The 16,670-nt window shown below is 44.9% G+C and overlaps 1 protein-coding gene across 1 annotated transcript in view; it reads left to right on the top strand.

The window, feature by feature from the left end:
- The window catches only part of SASS6 (SAS-6 centriolar assembly protein), a 208,140-nt gene that overhangs the window by 48,641 nt on the left and 142,829 nt on the right, over positions 1–16,670 (top strand). Inside the window, exons 6-7 of the mRNA XM_078644440.1 lie at positions 4,377–4,454; positions 13,999–14,118. Of these exons, the coding sequence (XP_078500566.1) occupies positions 4,377–4,454; positions 13,999–14,118 (198 nt within the window). The remainder of the gene's footprint in view (positions 1–4,376; positions 4,455–13,998; positions 14,119–16,670) is intronic.

Below are 16,670 nucleotides of genomic sequence, written 5' to 3'. Positions count from 1 at the left end.
CGTTAATCGCCTTGTATGCCAAGCACAATGATTTAAATTGTACCCTTTTTGCAATTGGCAGCCAGTGTAGGGTTTTTAGTTTGTGGCTGATTGGTTCAAACTTAGGTATGCCTAATACAAGCCTGGCTGCTGCATTCTGCAGGCGTTGAAGTTTGGCTAAGATTTTCATCCTGGCTCCAGCATAAAGGCCGTTTCCGTAGTCCAGTCTTGACAAAGCTAAAGCTGTCACCACTGTCTTACGCGAATCCTGCGGTAGATAAGGTAGTATCTTTTTTATCATTTTTAGGATATACCAAAGTGTTGATGCCAGCTTGCTGGCTTGGGCGTCAAATGAGAGATTGGTGTCTAGAGTGACTCCCAGGTTCTTCACTTTTTCTGATGATTCTGGGCATCGTCCCATATTTTTAGGCCACCAGGAGGGAGACCATATATTTGTGTTACCTCCTAATATCATGACCTCACTCTTGTCCCCGTTAAGTTTTAGGCAGTTTCTTTTCATCCATTGGCTGACCTGTACCATGCAATGTTGAAATTTTTCTGCTGTTTCCTCCACATCCTTACTGATTGACACCAAGATTTGAGTATCGTCAGCATAGGATATTGGAGTGAATCCACAGTTCCTTATTATTTCAGCAAGAGGGGCCACATATAGATTAAAAAGAGTGGGCTCATCGAGGAGCCCTGCGGGACCCCGCATGGCAGATTGAATATATTGGATTTAGCTCCTCCTGATTCTACCGAGAAAGTTCTGTTCTCTAGGTAGGAAGCAATGAGGGTACATGCTGAGTCATGTATTTCTGCTGCTTTCAGTCGGGTTAGGAGGATCTCGTGGCTGACCGTATCGAAGGCCGCCGATAGGTCAAGTAGCACCAAGGCGGCCTTCGCTCCATTGTCCAACACTTGCCTAATTTCCTCCACTGCTGTGAGTAGAGCAGTCTCCGTTCCGTGTCCCTAGCGAAAACCGAACTGAGAATGGTCCAGCCAGTCACCATCCATCAAATATCGGGATAACTGTTTGTTTAACAGTTTCTCGATAATTTTCACGGCAAAAGGGATCCTGGCTATTGGTCTATAATTGTTTGGCATTTCACAGTCTAGGTTTGTTTTTTTCAGTAGCGGCCTGATCGATATCATTTTCCAATCATCTGGAAAGATGTTGGTTTCGATAATTTGGAGAAATAGTTTTTCTAACACCAGGCTCAGCTGTTCTGAGCAGATTTGCATTATTTTAGGTGGACAGGGGTCCATTGGGCTACCTGAGTTAGTGGTAAGAACCTCTTTCTGGATCTGATCTACTGTAGGAGGGGTGAAATGGGGTTGAGCTGATTGTTACACCGGATTTATTAGGTGTAAGGTATCCTGGTCTGCCATCTCCGTGTTGTGATTTTTAAAGGAGTCATAGACTGAAGATACTTTGCTAACAACGAATTCACCTAATGTGTTACAGAAGTCTGATGACATTCCTTCTGAGTTATTTTCAAATTTTGATAATTTAACGAAATATATACTTTTTTCAGTTATTATTAGTTTTTTTATAACTGGATAAAGCAGCTTTATATTCTTGTCTGAGCTGGGTGTCATAATTGGCTCTCCATTTTTTTTCTGCTCTTCTGCACTTCTGTTTTTGTGCCTTCAATGCTTCCGAGAACCACGGCTGTGAGGGGGTTTTTCTTTTAAAGGTAACTTTTTTTTGTGGGACTGTGAGTTTAACTGCAGTGTCTAACCACTCGTTGAATTGTTTACAGGCTATATTGCAGTTTGCATCAAATGTAGGATAAGCTGTTCGGAGTATATCAACAAATGCCTGATGGTTAACCTTAGACCAGTCAGGGTATGTTGTTTTCTTAAGGGTTTCCACAGGTCTCCCCGTATCTTCTTTAATTTCTAATATAAACAGGACTACCTTGTGGTCCGACCATGGGACCAGGAGAGTATCAATTTTATTTAAGCTCTGACATGAGGTAAATATACCGTCCAGTGTGTGGCCAGCGTTATGGGTATCTAGGTGTACCTTTTGTTCCAAATCAAAATTTGACATTGCATCCATAAATGATGCTATCTTAGGGTCAGAGGTTTTCTCTAGATGTAAATTAAAATCTCCTAAAATTGTATAGTCAGGGCCTGTCACGCTTGATTCTAAAAATGGACTTAACGACTCAATTAGGGGCGTTTTTGCGCTAGGTGGTTTGTAGATTAGTAGTCCACGTGTAGTTATCTGTGATCTTGATTTGGAAGGTAAAGGTTTCACAGTCCGAGTTACTTCCTCTTTCTGAGCTCTTAACGAAAGCCTGGACTCTCCTGAAGAGACCTCCCCCTCCGTGACGTCAGACAGTGCTGGTGTATCCGCTTCAGCGCTGTACGCTAAAGGGACGGACCCGGAAGAACGCGGTGTCGAAGCCGGGAGAGGAGGAAGACGACCCAAGAAGAGCACAACGCACGGCACCGAAGAGGACCCCCGCCTGGAAGCCGTGTCGGAGCAGCTGAGGACCTCGTGACCCAAGGAGAGCACAATGCATGGCACCGAAGAGGACCCCCGCCTGGAAGCCGTGTCGGAGCAGCTGAGTACCTCGGGAGACATCACGGGAGCAGCCGGAGAAGGAGACGTGAACAAGGAGAAGCCAGGAGGCCACCGTCACCACTTTTTGCCCAGTCACGCTCAGGAAGAAGCGTGGCTCAGCAAGGTACGGGGCCGGTTCAGAGGTTTATTTTCTAAGGGAGGGGCCGGGTAACGAGGAGGCTGGGAGGGAACCCCTCTAGTATAATAGGGAAACGCACGCTTTTCCCTTGTGCACTATCACTACACCAACACAAGGTGAAACGCCACTGCGCCAACAGTACGAGTGACTATTTTCAAAGGCATTTGGTGGTGGTTCTCCCCTCCTCACAACGTTGCCCTCACACCCTACCCTATACTCTCAGTAGTGAAGTAGAGCCGTGTTCTAAAGCCACCTCTCCTTTCTCTTTCCTTTTGAGCGGAGCCGGTGAAGTGCTGTCCTAATCCGAAGAGCCGGAGGAAGACCTCAAAGACCTGCCTAGAGCTCTGGACAAATTTTCAATTGTTTTGCCCCATGTTTGACTTTGAATAAACCTACGGTTTTCAAAACACTTCTGACTGGTGGCTCCTTCCCTCCTTGTTAACCCTGAAAGGTTACAGTGCCCACACCAGGGCCGGTAGGTTTTCAGGGGGCACCTCTGAGGTGCCCTCTGAGTACATGTTTTCATAAATCTCACACTGGTGTCCGTGTGGATTTATTACAAGGAGCTGTTTGGTACCAAACACTCTTGGTTTCAGTGAAGCCATCATGGTGCTTGGGAACTCGAGTTGTTTAGTTTACAGTCCATGTACTCCTTATGGTTTCCTTGGCACTTACAATATTTAAGAATTGACTGAAGTATTGTAGGGGCATATCTACTTGGGCAGATATACTCTCACCTGTGGTATAATGCCTTAGGGATGTACGTCCTGCTAGAGGGGTGACTTACCTATACCTACAGGCAATGCTGGGTGCCATGTTGTTTTTTCCCTCACAACGGCATGCAAACTGCAAGGTCAGTGGCATGGTCCTAGTGAGGCGGGTTTTAATGACCCGCTTCAGCTTCCAGGACCTAGGTACCCAGGGTACTACTTACTAGTCTTACAGAGGGCAGAAGTACCAATTGGGGATATGTTTTAGGGAAGAAGCACTGGAATAAGAGACCGGGTTGGCAGGGACCATGTGCACTACAATCGAAAACACATCAATTACCAGGCAAAAAGTGGGGGCTAACCATGTCAAAAGAGGCTCTTTCTCACACCAAATAAATTGTAATTGGAGCAGTTATAAAGCCATTGTGAGTAGTTAAAATTAGCTGAAGAAGGATCAACAGAAAGCAGAGGAGCTTAGTTTACATCTGCTGGAGATGGTTTGTAAGCCTGGTTGCTTTGGAATGGTATGACATGTGTAGCGTGGTCTGGACATTGGAGAAAAGTTGTCAACTGAAGTACTAAATCATTGTTAGAATTGAAGACATTGTCAATAGTGTGCCTTGCACTATATGTTGCACCAGTCACTTTTTGATCAAGGCTAATACAAGAGCAGGCAGGCACTTCTCTTCTGCCTGGATGTTGAAGTGGCCTAACGGTGAAAAGGTGGATGCCTAATGGTCAAAGGAGCCCATGATCTCTGCTAAGGCTGTGTTAATTTCAAATGAACCGGAAAGACGATAAATGAAGTTGTGTGATTGTTACAAGTATGTAATGTTCTTCTACAACATCACATTTTTTTATCGATTTGCATACTCCCAATGAAGACTATCAAGTAGTACATAACCAAGTTAGAGAAAGTAGAAATTATGTCTAAGTATTTAAATACATTTTTATTTTTCATATAATGCAGGAAGAAAAATTGTTGCTGGAGCGAAAACTTAAAAAAACAGAAGACGATTTAGGCCGACAACTTAGTTACACACAACAGGTAAACTGCAAAATATTTGTTATACGTACTATGGCTTATAGAATACAGCTTTCATTTTAATTAAATGTGGTTACCGGTGTTGCATTGCTTTGTAGTATTTGTATTACTACCCCTGCATGGGGCGCTGTAGCAATTACCAATAGGGACAGCAAGCAATCCAGTTGTCCAATAATATTTCTAATTTCTATATTCGATATAGGACTCCCTGTCTTCTGCGCTATTCACAAAGTTATGTTTGGTGATAATGTGCCCTATTACGGAAACAAATGAATGTCACAGCTTGTATTTGCACTGTGGAAAGGTCATCATTGAAAGAATGAGCAACCGTTTGCCAGACTGGAAAACATTTGACAAACCGGGCAGTGATTTCCACCAATCTCCCTGCCCCACCCCGTTGCCGGGTGAAGTGCGACTGCGCCCACTGGCTGTTGAATGCCTGGGGAACCCCGGGACCTACATGCTCCTCTACCTGGGACCACATAACTGTGTTGCAACTTTATATATGCCGCACAATTAGTGCACCCCCAAACACATTCTTTGCCTGCTTTTTTAATATGCCGCTGCGCTGACGTAATGGTGTGCCCTCATTTGCATGAGGCAGTGTCCCATGTAAATGAAATAATGCCTCTCTCCCCCTCGCCACTCCTCCCCCAACTCCACAGGGATTGCACCTGTGCACATTTTGTTCTGGCTTCATCCATATCGGAGAAAGGGGCCACAAAATAATTTACAATCCATTTTCCAATATTAAAGGGCCCTGGGGCAAAAAAAAAAAAAGAAGCAAGCACTTCATGGAATATACAAGTTGTGTTCCTCGGGGGAAATTGAGCTGGCTGCTCAGTCTTTAGGCCAAGTAGTATCTTGAAACATTTCCAGTTTGAAACCAAACAAAGAAATCTCTGATGCTGACCGTGTCATGATTTAAAAGCATTTGTTATTGGATTTAGGCCCAGATCTCTGTACTGGGGTGAATGTATGACATTGTTCTGCATTCTGTCCTTCAACTGTTGTTTTTGCATTTGTCACCCCGAGTGGGATGGGTATGCTCAGGCGTGAGTCCCATGCTCTCCACGCCACTGGAATCAAGCTATCCTGTCTGAAGAGGTCTGAAAGCCCGAAACCGGTCCTAGGATGCTTGTTTCCTGTCCAGGGAGGACCTGGCTTGGCAGTTCTGGCTGGACTGTTCCCATGGGGCACAGGGTCGAGACTGATTTGCATATGGCTGGGTCCAAACTGGAATGGCATGGTGAGCAAATAAACGATGGATTTAGACCCAGATCTCTGTACTAGGGTGAATGTATGACATTGTTTTGCATTCTGTCCATCAACTGTTGTTTTTGCAAGATTTAAAAGCATTTGTTATTGGAGCAGCAACATTTTCTCTTGCTTGTTATATTTACCGTTGCCCTTTGCAGCACAAAGAAAGGTCCAGAACATGGGAAGTAGTAGAGAAAAGCATGCTTCTGTTATTGATCCAGTTAAGATATTTCTTTTAGGGTATCAAGCCATCTCGCAATAAGTTTACTACATAAATGACTGTGAAAATCAATGATTGAGTACCCCTTTTTAGGTTTCGACCTGGCGAAAAGCTGCGCAAGCAGCGATTCGCGCAGGCGAAATCTTATGTCTTACACTGTGTGGCTGGGAATCCGCCCCTCTGTTCCATTGGCTAGCTCCATAAATGGAGGCTAGCCATTGGAACCGAGATCTGTCCGTCAATTGCGGAGCAGATTCGGGGGCGTTCCGGCCATTTTTACTCATCCTGCCCCTTCTGACAACGTCATGCGGCCGTGGGCGGGGTTTATTTTTTTTTGTCCTCCATGTTTGTTTTGGCCATTCCGCGGCCGACCGCCGCCGGAGGAAGTCCAGGTGAGTGCTGGCCGTTCCCGCCGCCCCCCTCCTCCCGCTGTCCGTGCTCCGCCCCCCCTCCTGCTGTCCGTGACCGAACATCTGTTCTACTGAATCGTTTTAAAATATCAGGGTCACTTTATCAAACAACGAAAAAAATCTAATTATTAAAAGAGGAGTTTCAAATCTTTGGTTTTGATGCGGAAAAGAGTAATTTTATGGAAACGTGAACACCAACACGAAAATAAGCAACACGTTGCATGAAGATTATAAACACATCGCGAGACCCCAGAGGAAGTTATTATCTCACTAAACAGCTGTCGGGCGCTTGCCTGAGTCACACTTTGCTTAGCTGCTCCGCTGCTCACAGCAGGCTTTCTCGGGGGCGGTATTTATATATTTTGCTTGAACTGTATAATGTCTGCATGTGAATCAACTCGTGCGCGGCCCTGATCAGCAGGCCGTTTGCTCTCTTTGTTGCTGTGAGTGGTACCTGTTCTGGTGTGTTAGCTTTAATGAGCGTTTGGGGAAGGCGTGGAGCAGGCTGGGGTTCAAATGGCGAAGTGCCTGGAGAGAGTGGGGGAGGCGTGGGCTTGTTAGCTTGTTCTGTTGTCTGTGTTTTCTTGCCCGCCCCCCCCCCCTCCCACTGTCCGTGCTCCGCCCCACTCCCGCTGTCCGTGCTCCGCCCCCCCTCCCGCTGTCCGTGACCGACCATCTGTTCTACTGAATCGTTTTAAAATATCAGGGTCACACTATCAAACGACGAAAAAAATCCAATTATTAAAAGAGGAGTTTCAAATCTTTGGTTTTGATTCGGAAAAGAGTAATTTTATGGAAACGTGAACACCAACACGAAAATAAGCAACACGTTGCATGAAGATTATAAACACATCGCGAGACCCCAGAGGAAGTTAATATCTCACTAAACAGCTGTCGGGCGCTTGCCTGAGTCACACTTTGCTTAGCTGCTCCGCTGCTCACAGCAGGCTTTCTCGAGGACGGTATTTATATATTTTGCTTGAACTGTATAATGTCTGCATGTGAATCAACTCGTGCGCGGCCCTGATCAGCAGGCCGTTTGCTCTCTTTGTTGCTGTGAGTGGTACCTGTTCTGGTGTGTTAGCTTTAATGAGCGTTTGGGGAAGGCGTGGAGCAGGCTGGGGTTCAAATGGCGAAGTGCCTGGAGAGAGTGGGGGAGGCGTGGGCTTGTTAGCTTGTTCTGTTGTCGGTGTTTTCTTGCCCGAAGTCTGAATATTTTGTTGTTTGGCGTCCCTCATGGCCAGCATGGCTGATTCAGTTGACAGTATTGTGCAAATGATCTTTTTGTTTAGTTTATCTGGGAAAACATGTTTTTGTTCATGATTGGACCGAATTAAAAGGTATCTTTCAAGCAGAAAGGATTGTAAACAACATTGCTAAGCCTCCCGCCTCAATTTCGTTTTTAGGTCTCGCGACCTATCAATGCGCATGCGCATTGAGCGGAGCGAGAATTCAAGTGCTCAAAATACTCGTCAAACCAAGGGTTTTTTGGTGCGGTTTTCTTCGAGTTCACGTGAATCACGTGACCAAACAAGCACGCGCATCAGCCTCCCTCCTAATTGCATTTTTTCACGGCCGCCACCACATCAAAGGGCTTCTCCCAGCGTGCGCTCTGCGGCTTCTCCTCCCCTAATTATTCATGGCTGGCCGGTCGTACTTTCAGTTTCCCGGCCGCTCATCTTCTCGCTTGCTCCCTTTACTAACAAGCATTTACTAACAAAGTCTTGAAAGTCTGCTTTAACAGCGTGCGCATCAAATACGGCTTTATTTGTGTTTTCTTTTACCAAGTGTCAAGAGACAAAATAAAAAGTGGCGTCTTTCTGGTGCCATAGCTTGAGTAAGCAACGTGTGCACGGAGCAATGCCATTTCAGAAATGGAAGTGTGCTTTAAGGGAGTGTGCTTCAAATACAGCTTTAGTTCATTTTTTTAATTTTTTTACTAGGTTTCAGAGCAGCATCCCCAATTTGTCAAACGCAGTCTACTCGCTCATAGGCAATGTCCACTAATTCTCTCAATTCGCTTTTTCGTGGGTCACACACAATTGTTCCCTGCGCTTGCTTTTTGCCATGCGTACTTTTAACACTCCCCCCTCCCAACACATCTTAATACAGTCCGCAATCAGTGCATACTGCACACACTCAGTGCACACTGCCCTAACTCACAGTGCACACAGCACTCACTCAGTGCACACAGCACGCACTCACTGCACACAGCACTCACTCGCACTGCACACAGGGATCACTCACACTGCTAACAGGCGTTACTCAGTGCAAGCAGCCCTCAATCAGTGCACACAGCACTCACTCACACTGCACACAGGCCTCACTCACACTGCACACAGGCCTCACTCAGTGTACACAGCCTTCAATCACACTGCATACAGTCCGCAATAAGTGCATACTGCACACACTCAGTGCACACAGACATAACTCACAGTGCACACAGCACTCACTCAGTGCACACAGCTCTCACTCACCCTGCACACAGGCCTCACTCACACTGCAAACAGGCGTTACTCAGTGCAAGCAGCCCTCACTCAGTGCACACAGCCCTCACTCACACTGCACACATGCCTCACTCACAATCCACACAGGCCTCACTCAGTGCACTCAGCCTTCTATCACACTGCATACAGTCCGCACTCAGTGCATACTGTACACACTCATTGCATACTGCACACACTTAGTGCACATGTGTGTGCGCAACACCAGTGTAAATCACCATTTCAGGGGTGCTACAGGGTGTCCTTTGGACACCCTTGAAATTGCTTTCTTATTTGCGATTCGCTAATTGCAAATCGCAAATAAGGATTAACTCCCCATTCATTCCTATGGGCCTATGGAGTCATTCCTTAATTGCGATTAGCAATTAGCGAATCGCAAATAAGGAAGATGTAGAAATCACTATACATTTTAGAATTTCTACATGCATCCCGTTTTGCGAGTCTTTAATTGCGATTCCTTAACAATCGCTATTAAGGACTTGCAAAAGAGGAGCATGATGAATCTGGGGGATTGTGATTATAAAAAACAAAAAACATAATTTTGCTACTTTAAAAACGTCAACATAAGTTAAAAAATTAATAGATTTACAAAACCAATAGCTCCAACTTTCCTACTGCGAGACCTATTGGCAACGCCAGTGCTTGTTAAATGTGATAATATCCAGAATGATTTCCTAATGCATTACCAACGCACTACTTAACAAAATGTATGAAGTGAAATAGTTTGATAGTTTGAAAACGTTTTCTGTTTGACTGTCTCTTCAATCCTCGATGTTGGCTGGGTCAAAAGTAAAGATGCCCATTTAGATCCCGAGCCTTTAGAAACAAATTAGGTTTTGCCTTGCCATTGACAACATGTACCTGGACTGTGTTTTGGAGTGGTTTCGTTATTCATCTTAACTAATACGTCGTTTTTTGTATATTCGCTTGCATTGATTCCTCTTTTCTCTGCGACTGCTTGAGCTTTAATGTTATTAGATAAAGTATTTATATTTGTTCCTTGGTATTGTCATGCCATGGCTACCAACAATATACCAGGAATACCACCCGTAAACCAGGGAAAGCATTATGTTAGGGTAAGCATTATCATAAAATGCACGCGCTCAGTATGTAATGAATTGCTACTATAATATGGTGGCTCGCAGTGTGTGGGGGGGGCTCTGTGTGGGTGTGTGGGGGCTCTGTGTGGGTGTGTGGGGGGGGCTCTGTGTGGGTGTGGGGGGGGCTCTGTGTGGGGGGGCTATGTGTGTGTGTGGGGAGGCTCTGTGTGGGTGTGTGTGTGGGTGGGGCTCTGTGTGGGGGGCTCTCTGTGGGTGTGGGTGTGGCATTTGCGAGAGATTAAGCTATTGCCATTGCCAACACATAAATACAAATTTTGTCATTTACAATGCCAATAGCTCTAACTTTTGCAAAGGCGAAACCGTTGCATTGTAAATGCTTGTTGTTTTAGAGATTAGTTGACAGCCATTTTAATTGATTGATTTATCAAACAGCTGTTTTTCATGAAGGAACAGATATGCTTTAGAAGCTTTCATAAAAATCTATGAAATGCAACATGTACAAAGTGAAAAGAAATCTGGACATAGTAAATTAAGTATTGCTGACCATTTTATCATCAACATTCAACATAAATGATCAACATAAATAGTTTATTTTCCAACAGTTCCCCAATCTCATGTTCGGTTCGTTTGTTGCACACTGTTATTTACCAAAAGTGCGTGTTTGTTATTTGTGTGCTTGCAAACTGGTTCGCCTAGGAAGTGCTACTTTGTGTCCATTCATCTCATGGACGCTCAAACTTATTTAGTAAGACGATTCATGTCTGTATATGACGACACTACACGTTCCTTAATATCGTGCTTATATCGTAAAAAGTTTATCTGTTGAGATTCAACACAATTTAAAAAAATGCAGAGTAAGGTCAGATAATATTATAAATGAGCACATAATTGATCATAGATCATGATTTCAAGTTACTGGGATCCTTAACAATCGGTCTAATTGCATACAATATTATGTTTCAGCAACTTACTGCAAGCAAGTCTGACCCTTCCTCCCCCGTTATTGCTTAGACTGACCATGATCTATCCCTTGAGATCTGACTTTGATCTACAGCTTCCGCTTATCAGATAAAAAACGTTCACCATCCCTAAAGTCATATTGCTTGAACAATTACTCTTACACTGACCTTTAGTTGTGCCTGTTAACCTGTGTGTTTTTTTTTTTTTTTGGCCTCCTGAGATTTCATTAACTCAACCTTTGGCCCGCATTGGTTTAACAAGCATTTACAATGCAATGGTCGCGGCTTTGTTAAAGTTAGAGCTATTGGCATTGCAAATGGCATTTTTTTCATTTTCTTTTAAAACATAAATAAATGGTATTGTCATTTACAATGGCAATAGGTGAGCATTCAAGAGTAGTAGAGAGTATTAGCAGACACAGAGCCACACACACACAGAAAAACACACACACACACACACACACACACACACACACACACTACAAGACAACAGGTGATCCCTCGTGAAATGTCTATTTAGCAGTGTTTGTGCAAACAGCACATGCTGTTAACATGTAACCAAGTTGAGAAAGCAATTGCTTACTACATGGCTCCTGTATTCTGCTCACACACGCCAATGTGTGAATTGGTAAATGCAGGTCACACGCACTAATAATGTACAAGCTAACAAACGTGCACACTGTGTGCAAATTCGTGAAAACTGCGAGTATACATCATTTAGATGGACACAGCCATGGCTCACGCCGTGCACGCTCCTACATCTAGTGCTCTTTCATTAACAGTGCACACACTTCAGAATGATGTACAGCAGCGAATGATGCACTCACCAGTCATGTGCAGTCATGCACGTAGAGCACATGCAATGTGTTCGGTCTGCAATAACCACCATACACATCTGGCATATATAAGAAACGAAAGCTACCTATCACTCACACATTAGGTGCACTATACAACACCCACAGAGCAGTGCACACTCCTCTGTGCTGTCAACACGTCAGTGATGCGCACGTGCATAACACTGGTATTGCTGTGCATTCAACAGCAAGGTAGTGCCAATCAAACAAGCTGTTCACAATAGTCTCGCAGTGCTCACGCGCGTGCATACATACTGCAGTTCCTAGTAAACGCAGAGACATTACACGTGTGTGTTCTGGGAAGTGATGCTTGTGAATGCGCGCAGAGACGCATTCATCTACACACATACATGGTAAACGTGCATGTAGAGTGCACAAACATATACTTAAGATACACGTACATGCTTGAAAGTGAAATGCAAATAGACAACATCGTTTTGAGGACCAGCAAATCCAATGCCATTCACAAAGAGTGGCGTGCAGGCACTGCCAGGCACACGCCAATATATACAACACACCCACAAATGCACTGGCACCAGCCACGCAAAGTAAAAGCTAAGCTGGGGAGCAGACTCGGAGATCCACGCACGCATACGTGCACACACTGAATGGCACACATTTCTGGGACCACTGGCACTGTGCTACACACTGAAAATGCCAACAATCAGCAGTGTCCATATACACAGCAAAATAATTGTACAGTGACACACATCCACACGCATGAACGCAGTCATGTATACTTAAATTGCCCCAAACAACCCATACCAGTTGCGTAAACCATACCTAGACCGCTCCAACCCGCCAGGCCCGTCTCTAAAATACCCCACCACTTACCTGAAGATTATGTGGGGGTGGGGTTACAAAACACCGCCTCCGGGATGGGTCCTACACCTGCGGCGCCGGCATCCTGTCCCTTATTCCGGGTGGGGGAGGAAGTATTCGTCACTTGGCGCCCCTCAAGGTAGGGGGGCTTAGTTGCCCTCCATGGGGGCCGGGTGGCGGTGCCACCCCGCGCTGAAATCAGCCATCGGCGGCCCTTAAGGGTTGGAATCTCACGGGGGTGGCGGCAGTCTCCGGTATCTACAATGGAGTTCGAAGCAAGCGCGATGCAAGTCACTTGAAATTAATTCTGTAATGCTGGGGCCTTCCTCGCCCTTTCGGGTGGGGACAGGATATTTAGAGGGGGTGGCGGCGCAATCCCAGTCGCAAAATGACGTCTGATCCTTTCCAAAACTCCCCCTCACGTCGCCGCTTTGAGAATGATCCAGAAATGGCCGGCGCCCGGGAGGTGCCAAATAATCAGAAGAAAGAAAGGTGCCCCTTTTTTATGCCCTCCAAAAACGGCACCGTGCCCTCCCAACACCCACAACTTGAAGAAAGGGTCTGCTAAAATGTCGGGGAGGGGTGAGTGATGGGGGGCACGTGGTGAAAGGGTGATGCACCTTTCTTGCAGCCTCAGTTGACGGGTTTTCTGCCTTTTGGGGAGGGAGGTCTGTGGTAGTCTAGTTTACTCACAAAACAAGCCATCAGGAGGGCAGTCGAACACCACCATGTTTCTCCGAGGTGAAGCCGGAATGCTTCCGAGAAACGTTGCATCATTTTTGGATTCAGGGGCGTGTTTTTCTTTCTCTCCTCTTCCCATTGGCTGGAATGTAAAATTCCAGCCAATGGAAAGAGGAGAGAAAGAACATGAAAAAAAAACGCCCCCGAATCCCAAAAAGACGGGGCTTAAACGGACCGACGCCCCTCTTCTCCAATGGCTGGCCTCCGTTTAGGAAGCCAGCCAATGGAGAAGAGGGGCGGGTTCAAGCCCCACACTCTAAAACATAAGATCTCGCCGGCGAGACTGCGCACGCGCAGCCTACGCAGGCCGAGACCTAAAAACGAGTGTCGGTGCTTATTGTGTAATAACAATGATGTGCATATTGTATAGTCAGTGGCGTTTTACTAACCCATTGTACTAGATCATAGTACAAACTATCTCTTTTAGTTATTGCACTTATTTGTTGCCCATACTGTCTTATTGAGTCAAATGAACAGAATTACATCTTTCCCAGGTGATAGCTCATTATAATTTACTATGATAGGAACATCATGCAAACAATCTATTTCTAGAATGCTAATTGAAAGGTGGTGTCACATGAGGTGAAAGATACGCAACAACCTTGCTAAACTATTTGTGTTTAACCATGTAAAGGTAATTTGATCAGATTGATTGGTCAGGTATGCATGTTGATTGAACTGTTGGCTTTTTTAAAAAACATTTTTTTTCTGTGTAGACCTTGTCTGAAAAAAGCAGAGAACTTGACCGGTTAAGAAGTGAATGGACCACACAAGCAGCTACATTAACAAACAAACATTCAGAGGAGCTCACACGTGAAAAGGAAAAGGCTCTTCAGGTATTACACCATGTCTGGAAATTATTTTCATATTCATGTTTACTTTTTGCTTTTCTAAAATGTTCTTGTAGTTTCCTTTCAAAGTGTTTAATGCGTTTATAAAGTTGGGGTTCAAGAACCTTAGTGCAGTATTTTGAGAGCAAAATAAACTAAAATATTTTTTGATTCATCTTTAACTTTGCACTGAATGAAGACTACAAAGTTAAATACAATTATTCATATGCTGGTTCCTAGCTGTACCTGCTACTACTTACAAAATATATAATTTTAGAAGTAATGCATTGTTTACAACACGTCATGGAGTTAACTTAAGGTTCAGCATGCGATTAGCACAAAACAGAAGTTCAGGACATTTTTGGGAAAGTACCCTAGGTACTGATGATCTACTCAAGGTAGTGTTGCTTGGTTACTAGAAAACAAAAAACAATTATCTAGTTTTTGAAGTATTTCAGTGACTGTATGTTGAATTAAACCAATTTGCAAGCATTGTAAAATATACTCACAGTTAAATGTTCAGAGCCGTAAACTCTGATCACCATATCTAAGGTAGCATTCAGTTGATTCATAATGAAAAGCCCTTGTACAGTTTCTTATCTGTTATTTAGGATGAATGGTAGAACGTTCAAAGGCCATGAAAGCAGTGGCTTTTCTGGTGTGCTGTAGTAGTTTGATGTGATATAATACATTAATATGTTTAGGGCCCTATGTATCATTCCCATTCGCAAACCAGAAGTATGCAATTTACGCACTAACTGATTTGTGATTGGGAACGCAAAACAGTGTCTCTAATTAATATTATTTACGCAGGTCTCAATTTGTGACCTCTGTAAATGGCAGGCAGTGGAGGGATGGAGGCCTGCAAGGGACAACAGACCTGGATCCCCTGCCTTTGCTTTCTTATACGGAAAACCTTTTTTTTATTTTAAAGCAGCATGCGTCTGTTAAAGGCAATAGTGTTGGTTTTATTTATTTGTTTAAAATTGTCTAGTTTGGGGACACCCTTGCAAGCTGAGGCTCTGAGGAACACTATCTGCACACCCACCACGACTGCTGGCATGATTCACAAAGGGTAAGGTGCTCCAAAGGGAACACCTTGCCCTTTTGCAAATTGGTTACCACCTTTACTCTAGACCTGTAACTCCTCAGTGGTTTGTTACGGAAGTTGCAATCACAAACCATTGTTCTATTTCCTTTCAAATCTAAAATAGAAGGCGGACATCCATTTCATGCCCCCCCTCCTATTTATGATTTGTTAAAGATCGCAAAAGCTCTTTATGAGTTGCAAAATCATAAAAGGGCGTTTTTGCAATCACAAACACTGTAATTGCAGAAGAGCTTTGTACATCAGGCCCTTGGTTCTCAGTACTTCTCATGAGAATCCTTTACCGTATGCATACCATATGCATGTATGTCTAGTATTTGCATTTCTGAAGAGTTACTCCCAAAACCACTTTAAACTTCACTTCTCCCTCCAACGACCATCCTAATTCACCTTGTGTTTGAGGGGCGTCCTCATGCAGAGGTCTGTTGATTTTAACAGATATGATTTATACTATCTATTTACCCTTTTCCCTGATTCATTTCCCTGATTCATTTCCCTGATTCATTTCCCTGATTCATCTACTCCAAGCCCTTTTTAGGTTTCGCCTATTATCATTCGCTTGCGAATGTAATAGGCGAAAATTCAAGGGCTTGATCGACTCGTCCAACCACTGCGGTTTTCTCACAGTGCATGTGAGTCACGTGACCACAAAAGCGGGTCACGTGACCACACAAGCACGCGCATCTCTCCCTAATCCGACAGCCTCCCCTCGCTCGCATTCCCGCCCCCCCCACCATTTGCCAGCATACACTCTCCAAGCGCTTCGCGCACGGCCATCTGTTCTCCAGCACCTCCCCTCTCTCTCCCGGCACACAGCCTTACTTGAAGGGGCTTCGGTTACTCCCCTGCTTCGTACCATCCCCTCTGTCTCCAAATGCAGCTCTTTCACCGACTCCTTTCTCTCCTCCTCTCTCCACCCGCCCCCCTCCCCCATCCCACCCCTTCAAACCACCTCACCCTCCTCTAATTCCATTACCCGACTGGCCTCTGTCACCGCTCCCCCTCCCCCTCCCCCTTGCCTTCTCTCTCTTTGTTCTCTAATCACTCTCCCTTAACCACTCCCTTCTTTCATCCATCCTTCTTGCCTCTCGCCCCCTCCCCCCCGCCAGCCTCCTTCCGCCACCCTCCCCCCTCGCCGGGGACGCCTTGCTCTTGGAATCACAGTTTCAAAGACACATCCGTGAATTTTAGCTCCGAACCCGGTGGTGGAAAAACATAATCCAGGGTGGAGTCTGCATGCTGATACATACACCTAGTTTCAAATACGGAATAATAAATCATTCCCAAAACCAAAACTTACAACTTTTCATGCGAACAACTTGCAATATTTTAAAAATAACACTCGATGGGAGGACAGTGCACAGCACGTTGTGTAGTAACAGCGCGTGCTGTAAGCATACGGCACCATAAACCCTTTACCTCTCTGGTCCTCGTTACTGCTATGACCAAT

This window comes from Lissotriton helveticus, chromosome 1_1, assembly GCF_964261635.1.
Source record: "Lissotriton helveticus chromosome 1_1, aLisHel1.1, whole genome shotgun sequence".
Lineage (NCBI taxonomy): Eukaryota > Metazoa > Chordata > Amphibia > Caudata > Salamandridae > Lissotriton > Lissotriton helveticus.
Note: the sequence above shows the minus strand (reverse complement) of the source record. Positions and strands in the feature narration are given on the sequence as shown.